Source organism: Enhydra lutris, unplaced genomic scaffold (assembly GCF_002288905.1).
Source record: "Enhydra lutris kenyoni isolate GAN:26980312 unplaced genomic scaffold, ASM228890v2 scaffoldscaffold4, whole genome shotgun sequence".
NCBI lineage: Eukaryota > Metazoa > Chordata > Mammalia > Carnivora > Mustelidae > Enhydra > Enhydra lutris.
In genome coordinates this window covers 11,528,224-11,540,987 of record NW_019154088.1, presented here as the reverse complement: position 1 = coordinate 11,540,987, position 12,764 = coordinate 11,528,224, and the positions used below count along the sequence as shown (strand labels likewise).

The following is a 12,764-nucleotide window of genomic DNA, read 5'->3' as shown; positions in this document are numbered from 1 at the left end:
TCAGGGACAGTCAGCCTGATGCATCCTTTTTAAAGCTCCCAGTAGTTTTCTTCTAGGTTTTATCAACCGATTAGTAATCATTGCCTAGATCCATTACTTCAGTGGGGTTGCAGGTGTATGATTCTAATTCTATCAGTTTTCCTTAATTAATAGCTGGAATTCTTCTTCAAAAAAGCACTCCCTCAACTATTAGGTTACCTGAGATAAATTTTTATATAGGAAGGGCAGGATTTGTACTTGTTTCTTTTCTTCCATTTACTAGTTCTCAAAATAACAAGTTGGTTCCCTAATATTTTCCAAAGAGGACTGATGAGCTCTGTCTTTTTAAAAAAATATGAGTTCATGGATTTCACATCTTTTATATTTCTCAATTATTGCAGTTGTTTTTAATGTTCAAATTGCTCTATCTTTGACCAATAGGGCTTCTTTCAAGTTGGATTCTGATTCATTTTGGTAAGACCAGACTGTAGCAGTCTTTGATAGCATCCTTACTTTCTCATCCAATATCATGTTCCAAGCTCATTCTGTCTGTTTCATGCTTCAGAGCTAGAATCAGCCATTTCTCCAGTAAGCCCTGATTCCTCTTCGTGGGAAATGATATTTAGAGACCACAAACTCTAGAGGCTATGGGTATCTCTCGTAATTGGGTTGAACATTGTTTTAAATTCATTTCAAGTGGATGGGTTCAGGATACACATTTTTTAAAAGAGAAAGTAGTTATTTCTAGTTCAAATTTGTGACAGTAGGGTTGCTGACAATTTATTTTTATCTCTTTGTTCTTACACACTTTTAAATATATGTAGATGAAATGATATTGGTATTTACATGAAAATAATCCAGCATATATATGTGTGGGAAGGAAAAGGGTGTGCATTGCAAGGGTGTGGGGGAGTAGGTAACAAACAGGTGAAACAAGATTGGCTATGAATTGATAATTGTTAATTCTTGGTGATGAGTAGTTATATGAGGGTTCATTATATTATTTTCTTTTAGGTTCACTTCACATTTTTAGTAGTAAAATCCACTTGTATTTTTATTGGGATCATGTTAAATTTATAGAATTAATTAGGGAAAAATCCATTTGTTTTTTTTTTTTTTTCATTCAATAATATTCATTCTATGTTATGAATAAGAATCCCCCTCCTTCCCAGTGGCTGTGTACCAGTCACTAAGATGAGTGTACCATAATTTATTTAACCTTTCATTTATTGATAGATATGTAGATTGTTTTCAGTTTTTCTTTGTAACAAATAATAACTACTTTTATTTAATTTATACTGTGAAGTTTTTAATTTTAATTAGGTGAATAAAACCTGCATGTATTTACCATGTTAATAACTTTTCCCCATACTCCTTCTAGCCTTATATTTTATCTTTTTGGATTTTGTTAATTGATACCTTAGTTTACATTTTAAAAGATGTGAAATTTTAGGGACACCTGGGTGGCTCATTGAATAAGCATCTACCTTCGGCTCAGGTCATGATCCTGGGGTCCTGGAATCAAGTCCTAGATCGGGTTCCTTGCTCAGGGGGGAGACTGCTTCTCCCTCTGCCTGCTCCCCCTGCTTGTGTGCTCTTTCTTTCTCTCTGACAAATAAATAAATTAATTAATTAAAATTTTAAAGAAATTAAAAAATAACTGATTTGAAATTTTAGAATCATTACTACCGTCATAAATCAAATTAATTGATTTTCCTTCAAAAGCTTTTATAATGGTGGAAGTTGTTTACAAATAAAGTTCCAGTATTTCTTAGGTATATTTTTGGAAATCAAAATACTGATTTTTGAGAAAAAAATGATTGGAATGCTCGTAAGTTATTAGCTACTCATGGGATTGTAAAACTCATTATTGTAGATTATCACTTATTTTATATTTGGAATTATTGCTCTGGGTACATATGTTTTCTATATTTTCAAATAATCAAGACTATATTTTGTTATGGCATGAAAGACGGAAACATGATGACTCAAAAACATAATAAGTTCAAAAACTTCTGGTTATTCTTAAATTTCTTTGAAACATTCATATATTACCTTAATGGAATCTCTTCTCTTGAATGAGAGGGTCACGATTTGGGTAGAATCCTTGCTCTTTCTGCCAAAACTTTTTTTTAAAGATTTATTTATTTGAGAGAGAGGATGAGTCGGGGGGGAGGGGTAGAGGGAGAGAAAGAATCCCAAGCAGAGGCTCCGCTGAGTGTGGGTCCCACGCTGCTCAGGGCTCCATCCCACAACCCCAAGACCATGACCTGAGTGGAAACCAAGACTTGGATGTTCAACCAACTGAGTTACCCAGGTTCCCCTGTCAAAACATTTTTAATGGTAAATGAATAACTTCCCGCTCTTCTTTTATAACATAGTACCATATGTGAAAGTGTTTATTTGGTTTACACAGGGTCGGAATCTGGCAGATCTACGCCGTAGCCAGTCCCGGGGCACATTCACCATTAGCACTACTCTTCGGTTGGGTAGACAGATTCTCGAGTCTATTGAGAGCATCCATTCTGTGGGATTCTTGCACCGAGACATCAAACCGGTAAGAGGCCTTTTCAAGTCAGAGCACAGAATGAGTTTGCTTTGTACTCTTAATCTAATGAAGGGACACAATAAATTATGATTGCAGCTTTCTGTATTTTCTTTCTATTATTAAATACAAGGTAATATTTTAATTCTGTAATTAGAAGCAAAATGTAACTTGCCTCTTAATTTAAAAAAAAATTCTAATTACAAACTACAATTTAACATTCAGGAGCTTTTTTCATACAATGAAAATGTTGCTCGCAGCCAAAGTAAAAATTAATAATGCTTGACTATTATTATTATGTGCATTAACATTCCTAGTTACTTAGCCTTACACCTAAATTGGAAGTCATTCTTTAGATTTCTTTTTCCCGATACTGTGTAAAAATATATACATATGTGGCTTTTTTTTATTTTATTTTTTATAAACATATAATATATTTTTATCCCCAGGGGTACAGACATATGTGGCTTTTATATTCATTGTGTTCTCTGAAATATTTCTCAAGTGACAAATTGTACTTATAAGGAACCATCAATTATGAAAGACCTTATTTTTTCTTCTGAGTGCTACAGTGGCAATATATAGTATTTTTTTCTATTCTGTTTTTTCTTAGAAATTGTCATTTCCATAACTGAAATATGCGTTTATTTTTCCTTCTTTGTTTTTTTTATTGCTCACAAGGGGAAATGATCCATTTCTGATATACTATATTTACTATAAATATATCATGTGTTGGTTAGTGCAGTTGAAAATTACATCCATCTGTTGCTACATGATTTCTAAAATTAAATAGTTTACATGAAAATGCCAACTAAAATTAACATTAGTAGAGTCAGGCTTAATGTAATATAGATTTCTCTTGTTCTCAATTCTATGCCAAACTAAATGTCACTACTTTAGAAGCATGGTGACTGAAGACTTTCCATTTTCATCTGAAAACTCCCTAAGTAGAACACTATTTTAAAATAAAAGCTAAAAATTTTGTAGCAGTTTTGCTTTTTCCTTTATAAATTCTCTTTTTACATACCATCTTTGCAAATTTGTGCTCATTTAACATTACATTTATTTTTTAAGGGAAGAATGCAAAGTGTATTTCATTAAGTCTGTTTTGAAATGCTTCCTTAAATTGAATTTTAATTTTTATGCTTAGTGAAATTCAGCTTTATGATGCTTATAGGAAATTCATTTAAATTTTTAGCTGTGTATTCAATTTTGCTCACTCCTAGTTCCTCCCATTTTGAAAAGGAAGAATTGGGCTGTCTTTAAAGTTGACTTAGACCAGAATTTCAAGGAACATAGAGTTCCACTTAAGTCAGTGTTGTTGTAGGTAACTTTGTACCATCACTTAATTCTTTGTTCCTCAAAGTTACCTGCTCCTAGGCATTAATAGAATACACAACAAGATTATGTATTAATATCCAGTAAATATCATGGATTAGAATAGTGTGTTTGAGACATATGTATTATATAGAGTTTAAATAGAAGAATTAAAATATAGGAAGGATATATGTAAGGATTTAGTTTATAAGAATATGTATATTTTCCTTCTTTGCTTTTCTAGTCAAACTTCGCCATGGGTCGCTTTCCTAGTACATGTAGGAAATGTTACATGCTTGATTTTGGCTTGGCTCGACAATTTACCAATTCCTGTGGTGACGTCAGACCAGTAAGATTTTTCATATTATTATTAAATTTGAGAATTAACCTGTTATTTATAATATCACTTTGTTTAAAAAGAAATATGAATTATGTATAGAATGGATGTCATCCAAGAAGTAGCATATGGATTTTATGATTAAATTAGTGGATAGAGTTAATTTTATTATTGAAAGTTGTGGCTTTAAAAAAAAAAAAGTACATTAGGGGCAGCTGGGTGGCTTGGTTAAGCATCCGACTTTGTTTCAGGTCATGATCCCAGGATCTTGAGATCCAGCCCTGCATCAGGCTTACCTGCTCAACGGGGAGCCTGCTTCTCCCTCTCTGTCTGCTACTCCCCCTACTTGTCCTTTCTCACTTTCTCTCAGTCAAATAAATAAATACAATCTTTTAAGAAAGAAAAAAAAAAAAGGACATCAGACACAGAGTTGGAAGAATGGATTTGGAGAAGAACACACATTGGCCCTTTAGGCTCAAGGGTCTTTTTTGCAGTCTGAGGTTCTTTCTATATCCTACAATTCTATTTTCGTTTTGTACATTTCATATCCAGAATTTCCATTTGGAAATATTTTTTCTCATTGTTGATATTCTCTATTTGAGAATGAACATTTTTTTTCTTTATTGATACTCTCTATTTGACATGATGTTGTCGTCATGCTTTCCTTCTGTCTTTAATCAAGCTCTCCTTTTGTTCTGTAACCATACTTATAATGGCTAGTTTGAAATCTTTCCTCTTAAATCTGACATCTAGTCGCTGTCACAGGCGGTTTCTGTTGCTTCTCCCACCCCCAAATGTATGGGTCATACTTTCCTGTTTCTTTGATTCCTTATAATTTTTTTGTTGGAGACTGGACATTTTAGATAATATAGCTGTTTTAGATACCGGTCCTCCTTTCCAGTGCTTTGTTATTGTTATTTGCTTGTTTATTTGTTTAGGGGCTGAACTGGATTTGTTTCTGTGAAGGCTGTTCCCCCTGTGACCCTTCCCTCCCTTTCCCCAACACAGAATATTAAGTCTCTATTGTTGCTCCTGGGGCAGTCTGCCTATAGTCACCCTGGAATGACTCCTGTACTGGTGGAGCTCTCGTCTACACTTTTCCCTGACTACACCCAGGTTTTCAGCTCCACTAATTGCTGGCTGATTGCTTTGTTGTTTATAATAGTGCCCTGGGGTATAAATTCCGGGCAGGGGCTTGACAAACTAATCTAATCTAATTTCTAAGGTTAGAGTTTGGATATTTCTGACCTCAAGAGGCCTTCTAGAAGTCTTATTCGCCTGGTTCTCTCTTAACCTGGCCAGCCTGTAGTCCAGGCTTTATCTTCATTAGATCTGTAAGCAAATCTCCTCCCAACTCCCTATACCACAACCTTCCCTATTTTTGAGTAATGTTTTAAGTTTAAATGTTACTGTTGCAAACAAGATAAACTCCTGTGGGAAGAGATTAACAGGTGGTCTTTTTTAATGGCCTTTCTCCTGCCCCCAGGCAAAATCTCTGAGCCAAGGCTCTAAAGTTGGGCGGAGAACTGCGGTAGCTTCTGAATGACATCTTTACTCTTTAGGAGCTGAGACAGGGCAGTAAGTGGAGATCTCTCAGTTTGTCCTGTCAGGGAAGCACTGTCTCCTGAGCCACAGGAAGGGCTCTTGGGCTCCCAGGATTGTCAACACCCAAGGTAGAGATCTGGAAGAACCTCAGAAATGCTGAAGTCCTGCTTCTATGGGAAGAAAGCCCTCCAGCTCAGAACTGGGAAATAAGGGAGTCCTGTGTCCATGGTGGCCATAGTCTGGAGTAGAGCCACGTTCTCTGTTCTGGAAGAGAGGAGGGAGGGAATGGTTTTGGTTCAAGTATCGTAGAATTTTCACTTTTCTTGAATAGATGTTTCTTTGTTATTTACCCTAAGGACCATTTCCAGGAGCTTTAGTTTTTTAAAATAATTTTCACCAATTTTACTGGGGATCAGGTCAGTAGAACTCCTTGTATTGTCATAACCTAGAGTTCAGTTCTTCTGTCTCCTTTTTACCTTTTAGTTTTGTTTTAACTTGGTACTGATTGTGATTTTCATTTCCTAGCAAATTAAGTTGCACAAAAGCTAAAATATTGATTTTGAATGAGCTAAATATATAATAATGGAGTTATATATGTAAATATAAATTGTATTTAGAATATAGGCACATGAGAATTGAGGTGCCTTAAAAATTACAAGATAATCTTTTTGATTCTAGTGAAAATCTTGCATTAATACATAGCAAAGCAGGTAAAGAATTTAGGTTCTATATAGCTTGCTAGATTTGAATATATTTCTGGAATCCCATTTCTTTTCCAGATATCATTCTTTTTGAATTTTTAGACTGTTACAGGTTATTGTTTATTCTCACACATAACATATATTTGATGAGCACATAATCTGTGTGAGGCATGGATCTAGGTGCTAGGACTATAGTGGTGAACAAGCAGACCAAAATGAGGCTCTTATGGAAGTTATATTTTTTTGGAGAAGACAGATTAAAAAACAAACACATAATTTTAGGTAGTGGTATATGCTATGAATAAACACAAAACAGTGTATTGACAGAGAGAGTGATGGGCAGTAAGAATAAGAGACTATGTTAGTACCAAAGAAGAAAAAAAGGAGACTATTTTAGAAGTAATAGTTTAAAAAGACTTCTCTGAGGAGGTATTGAGTTGAGAGTTGAATTAAGTGTGAGAGTGGGCCATGTGAATATCTTGAAAGAGAGTGTTCCAGGCAAAGGGAATAGCAAATTCAAAGGCCCTAAAGGTATAGTAAGTTTGGTGTGTTTGAGAAAAAGCAGGGAGGCCACCGTGGGTATAGCACAACACAGCATAGCATGATGAGGAGTTCAGTGGCAAGAGATAAGATGTAAGAGGTTGGTTGGCCCTAGATTGTATACAATTTTACAAAGAGATTTTATTCTAAATATGATAGGAAGCCTTTGGAAAATTTTAAGCGGGGTTGTTGTATAATCTGGTACATGATCTGTCAATAAGCTAATTATATAATGGAATTATATACAGAAGTAGATTATATTTAAGACATAGCCTTAGGAGAATTTCAGTGCCTAGAAATTGTAAGGAGCCTATCTTCAGTTTTATCAGTATTCTTCTGTAAATTAGTAGTCTTGCAGAAAAGAACTTAGGTTCTTTGTAGTTTGTTATATTTGAATATATTTCTGGAATCCCGTTTCTGTTCTAAGTAACAGTTTTTCGAGTTTTAGAACATGTGTTGTTGTTTTTTTAAAGTCACTCTGGCTGTGAAGAAGAGACTATTGAGAGCAAGAGCAAGAGTGGAATCAGAAAGTTACAAATGAGAAGGCTAAATTTGTTAGTCCAATGGTCATTGATAGTGACTGAGATCTAGGTCATTAGGGAGCTTTAATGAAGGTGGTGAGAAATGGTCATATTTAGGATATATTTTAAAGATAGACTTAATAATGCTTCCTTTTGGATTTGTTAATATCAGATGTCAAGAAAAAAGAAGAGTCAGGATTGACTTTTAAATTTTTGTCCTGAACTAATGGTCATGCCTTTAACCATTATGGGGAAGAAGGATGAACAGTGGATTTGATAAGGGAAAAATGAGGTTCTATTTTCTAGAAGTTAAGTTTGAGATGCTTCTTAGATTCCAGATGGAAGTACAACAAGAAGGTGATTTGATACAATAATATGTAGCTCAAAAGAGAAATCAGGACTGGAAATAATAGAAATTTAAGAATAATTTGATTGGGGGTGGGGGTGTAGTCAGGGCACAGGGGTGCGAGAGTACCTGGTTTTGGGGGTCCCAAGTAGATGAGCTTTGACTACTTGACACTGAGAAAATCTGAAGGCAGAGAGACAAGTACTGGTGAAACAAGAAAGAAAAGTATTTGAACAGATGCTCAATGGACTGCACCACCCAGCGTGCCCCGAGAGCTGTTTTTATTTTATTTTAGATTTTATTTATTTATTTTAGAGAAAGAGTATCTGAGGGGGAAGGAACAGAGGGAAGAAGGACAAGCAGACTCCATGCTGAGCACAGAGCCCAACAAAAGGCACAATCCCATGACCTTGAGATCATGTCCTGAGCCGAAATTAACAGTTGGATGATTAACCAACTGAGAGATGTTTTATTTTAAAGACTGGTAGGGGCGCCTGGGTGGCTCAATGGGTTCGGCCTCTGCCTTTGGCTCAGGTCATGGTCCTGGGGTCCCAGGATTGGGCCCCACATTGGGCTCTCTGCTCAGCAGGGGGCCTGCCTCCCCCATCCCCTCTGTCTGCCTCTCTGCCTACTTGTGATCTCTCTTTGTCAAATAAGTGAATAAAATCTTAAAAAAAAAAAAAAAGAAGAAGACTGGTAAAACAGGGATGTAGTTGAAAGGGAAGTAATAAAATCCTTCCTTAATTTATTTCTTCCTTCTCATTTATTTATTTATTTTTAAAAAGATTATTTATTTATTTATTTGACAGAGAGAGAGAGAGAGAGAGATCACAAGTAGGCAGAGAAGCAGGCAGAGAGAAAGGGTAAAGCAGGCTCTCTGCTGAGCAGAGAGCCCAATATGGGCCTTGATCCCAGGACCCTGAGATGATCTGAGCCAAATGCAGAGGCTTAACCCACTGAGCCACCCAGGTGCCCTCATTTTTTTTTTTTTTTAAATGGCAGTTATTGCAGCATGCTTGTGTACTGATGGTAATACTCCAGGAGATGTGAAAAAAATGATAATGTAGACAGAGAAGGAAAAATTCTAGGAGCCACATTCTTGCATAGCCAAGGAAAGGAACCTGAGCACAAATGATGAGGTTAGCTCGTTCTCTAAGAGCAAGAACACTCCTTCCATTGTAACTGAGAAAAGGCCGAGTAAATGGACACAGATATAGGTAAGCATTTAGATTTGGTAGTGGAAAGTTGAAGTTCTCTCATGGCTTTTATTCTCTTAGAGAAGGTAAGGCCTTTTGCTGAGAGTGCAGAATGGTGCTGGAGGTTGAAGATGGAAGAGAACAAGCGAAATAGTTACCATGGAGAGGGAGAGGTGAACTAGATTCAGAAAATAGATTGCTGACCTGGGCTGAAAACTCATTTGAGTATTATGGTAATATAAGGTGAGATTGTCAGTACAGTTTGTTTTTCTCTAAACACCTTAAACTGTTTATTTAGAAGTACACATTAGTGTGAGAGTTGGGTTTAACCTGGGTAAGGATCAGGTTAGCACTATGGAAGAGTGATAGAAGAGAGTTGAGAGAATGTTATTGTGGTTGAACATAATTCAGACTGTGTAAGGAATGATCTTTCCCTTTTTTTATATATCACCTTCTAGAATTTCAGTAGGATTTTCATAATTTTCTTTAAATCTCTTAAATCTCAGGTAAAATTAATTTTAAACTTTTTCAGATCATGATTATGATTGAAATCCTTTTTTCATATTGCTCCATTAATATAAAATCAAAGTTGCCTTTGTAGATTTGTTTCATATTGTACAATTTTGTTTATTTATTCCTTGTAAGAAACTTAAATTGAGTCACTTGAATTGTCTAGGTATGCCATCATGTTATCTGCAAAAATCAATATTTTTATTTTGTATTGCTGTATTATGTATTCCAGAAGAGTGTAAAAAACACATATAAAAATTTTAAGGAAGACTGTAAAACATCTGTGGCCTCTATCTAGGTTAAGAAATAGCTCCTTACCACTATATATTTCATTCCCTCTTCTTCCTCAAGCAGCACTGTCTAATTGAAGTTACTGTAAGGATAGAAATATCTGGGCGCCTGGGAGGCTCAGTGGGTTAAGCCTCTGCCTTAGGCTCAGGTCATGATCTCAGGATCCTGGGCTCGAGCCCTGCATCGGGCTTTCTGCTCAGCAGGGAGCCTGCTTTCCCCTCTCTCTCTGCCTGCCTCTCTGCCTACTTGTGATCTCTCTCTCTGTGTCAAATAAATAAATAAAATCTAAAAAAAAAGAAAGAAATGTTCTGTACCCCTACTCATATGGTAGCCACTAGCTACATGGGCTATTGAGCACTTGAAATGTGACCAGAGCAAATGAGGGACTGTTTTAAATTTCATTTAGATTTAGGTTGCTATTATATTGGTCATTGCAGCTCTAGATATAACCTCCATTCTGAATTTTGCACGAATCAGTCTGTCTTCTGTCAACCTGACAGTACTTGTTTTGGAGCATAAAGCAGATTCAGGGAGCTATTGGAAAATAATACAGTTATCATGTGGCTTCCATCTAGTTTCCCCCAGTGATAATATCTTACATAACCATAGTATATTGTTAAAGCTAGGAAATAGATACTGGTTTACTATTACTAACTCAAGTGCAGGCCTGAGTCAGCTTTTACTATATTTTTATATGTAATTTTTCCTGAGGGAGGGGAGTATATGAAACTTTTTCCCATGTGTAGATTCGTACACCCTACACCACAATCAAGCTACCAAACTATTTCATCACCACAAAGAAACTCCCTCAAAACATAACATAATTTTAAAAATTGATTTTAAAGATGTAAATTTTGGGGGGGGAGTCTGGGTGGCTCAGTGGGTTAAAGCCTCTGCCTTCAGTTCAGGTCATGATCCCAGGGTCCTGGGATCGAGCCCCACGTCAGGCTCTCTGCTCAGCAGGGAGCCTGCTTCCTCTTCTCTCTCTGCCTGCCTTTCTGCCTACTTGTGATCTCTGTCAAATAAATAAATAAAATCTTAAAAAAATAAAAAATAAATTTAAAGATGTAAATTTTTATATATACATAAATATATATATGTGTATATCACATCTTCTTTATCCATGTGGTTATATAGTGTGTACATACATACATACATACATACACATATACATGTGTATGTGTGCATGCGCATGTGTGCACACACACTGGAATATTATGCAGCCATCAAAAAATAAAATCTTGCCATTTGCAAGGATGTGGATATACTAGAGGGTATTATGCTAAGTGAAATAAGTCAATCAGAAAAAGACAATTATATGATCTTACTGATATGTGTAATTTGAGAAATAAGAGAGGATCATAAGGGAAGGGAGGGAAAAATGAAACAAGAAGAAACCATAGAGGGAGAAAAACCATAAGAGACTCTTAATCTCAGAAAACAAACTGAGGGTTGCTGGAGTGGAGGGAGGTGGGAGGGATGGGGTGGCTGGGTGGTAGAAATTGGGGAGGGTATGTGCTATGGTGAGAGCTGTGAATTGTGTAAGACTAATGATTCACAGACCTGTACCCCTAAAACAAATAATACATTTTATGTTAATTTAAAAAGAGTATTTTTCTCTGTTACAATTCCACAACTTCAACTATTTTCTTACTTCCACTGGGGGCTATATTACATAGTTCTCTATGCTTCCTGTCCCTTTCCAGAGTCCCTACCTTTGGTTAGCAATAGGCCTGGGTTCATGCTTACAGTCTCTCCCTGCTCCTGGTAGATTTAGTCTCCTGGGAGCTCATTTTGTCTCTGACATTCATCCTCTCCTTCATATTCACACAGCTCTGTCTTTGTAGTGGTCTTGAGGCTTCTCATTGGGATTATTAAGAGTTTCCTCCTTGGTTTCCCTAAGTCCTCCTTCCAGTCTCTTCTTTTTACCTCCAGAAGAGTAAGCATCTCAAGCACTTTCTCACTCATGTCCCTTTCCTACTTAAAATTTTTTGATGAATTCCATTTCGCTGCATGTTATAAATGAAACACCTTAATATGACATTCAAGGCCATCCTTACTTAACCTGATTCCAACCTCCTTTTCCATTATTTCCTCTCACCATTTGCTCCAGCCTTATCACTTTCCCTAGCACACACACAGTACTTTCCTACCATTTTGCATTGTACACAGTGTTCTTTTTACTTAAAGTGCTTTTTCTTCTTCCTGTTGTAATTCTTTCAGTTTTCATTTAAAATATTTATTTATTTGCGAGAGCAAGAAAGAAACCGAGCATGAGTGGGGTGGGGCAGAGGGAGTGGGAGAGAGAATCTCCCACTGATCATGGAGCCCAACTTGAGGCTTAATTTTACAACCCTGAGATCACGACCTGAGCCAAAATCAAGAGCTGGATGTTCAACCGACTGAGCCATCCAGGCACTCCTCTTTCAGTTTTTCAAGGTCCAATTTATTTTTTCTTTTTCATTTTCACTTAAATATTTAGGTATTTATTTTAGTAAAATGTGCTCTTAGGCTGTTAACCACTCTCACTTTTTTCTTTTTTATCTTTAAAGATAGTTTTAAAATATAATTCTTGAAGAGATAATATATTTATGTAGTGTGAACATAAGAAAGTAAAAATTCATCGAAGTTAAACACTTCCTTGAAAGACACTGTTAAGCAAAAGAAAAGACAAATCACAGACTGGGAGAAAAATATTTCAAAACACATGTCTGACAAAGGACTTATATCCAGAATCTATAAACAATTTTCACAACTCAGTAATAAAACAAATGAATAAACATGAGCAAAAGATTTGTATAGGCATTTCATCAAAGAAGAAACACTACAGTTGGTAAATAAACACAATAGCAAATGGTGAACATCTTTAGTTATCAGTGAAATGCAAATTAAAACCACAGTGAGACATCACTACACAGCGATAAAGCTAAAAACAC

At 36.0% G+C, this 12,764-nt stretch overlaps 1 protein-coding gene across 1 annotated transcript in view; it reads left to right on the top strand.

Annotated features, from left to right (window-relative positions):
* LOC111140331 (tau tubulin kinase 2) overlaps positions 1 to 12,764 on the top strand; it is a 161,157-nt gene that overhangs the window by 88,838 nt on the left and 59,555 nt on the right. Inside the window, exons 5-6 of the mRNA XM_022492616.1 lie at positions 2,396 to 2,536; positions 4,086 to 4,190. Coding sequence (XP_022348324.1) covers positions 2,396 to 2,536; positions 4,086 to 4,190 — 246 coding nt within the window. The remainder of the gene's footprint in view (positions 1 to 2,395; positions 2,537 to 4,085; positions 4,191 to 12,764) is intronic.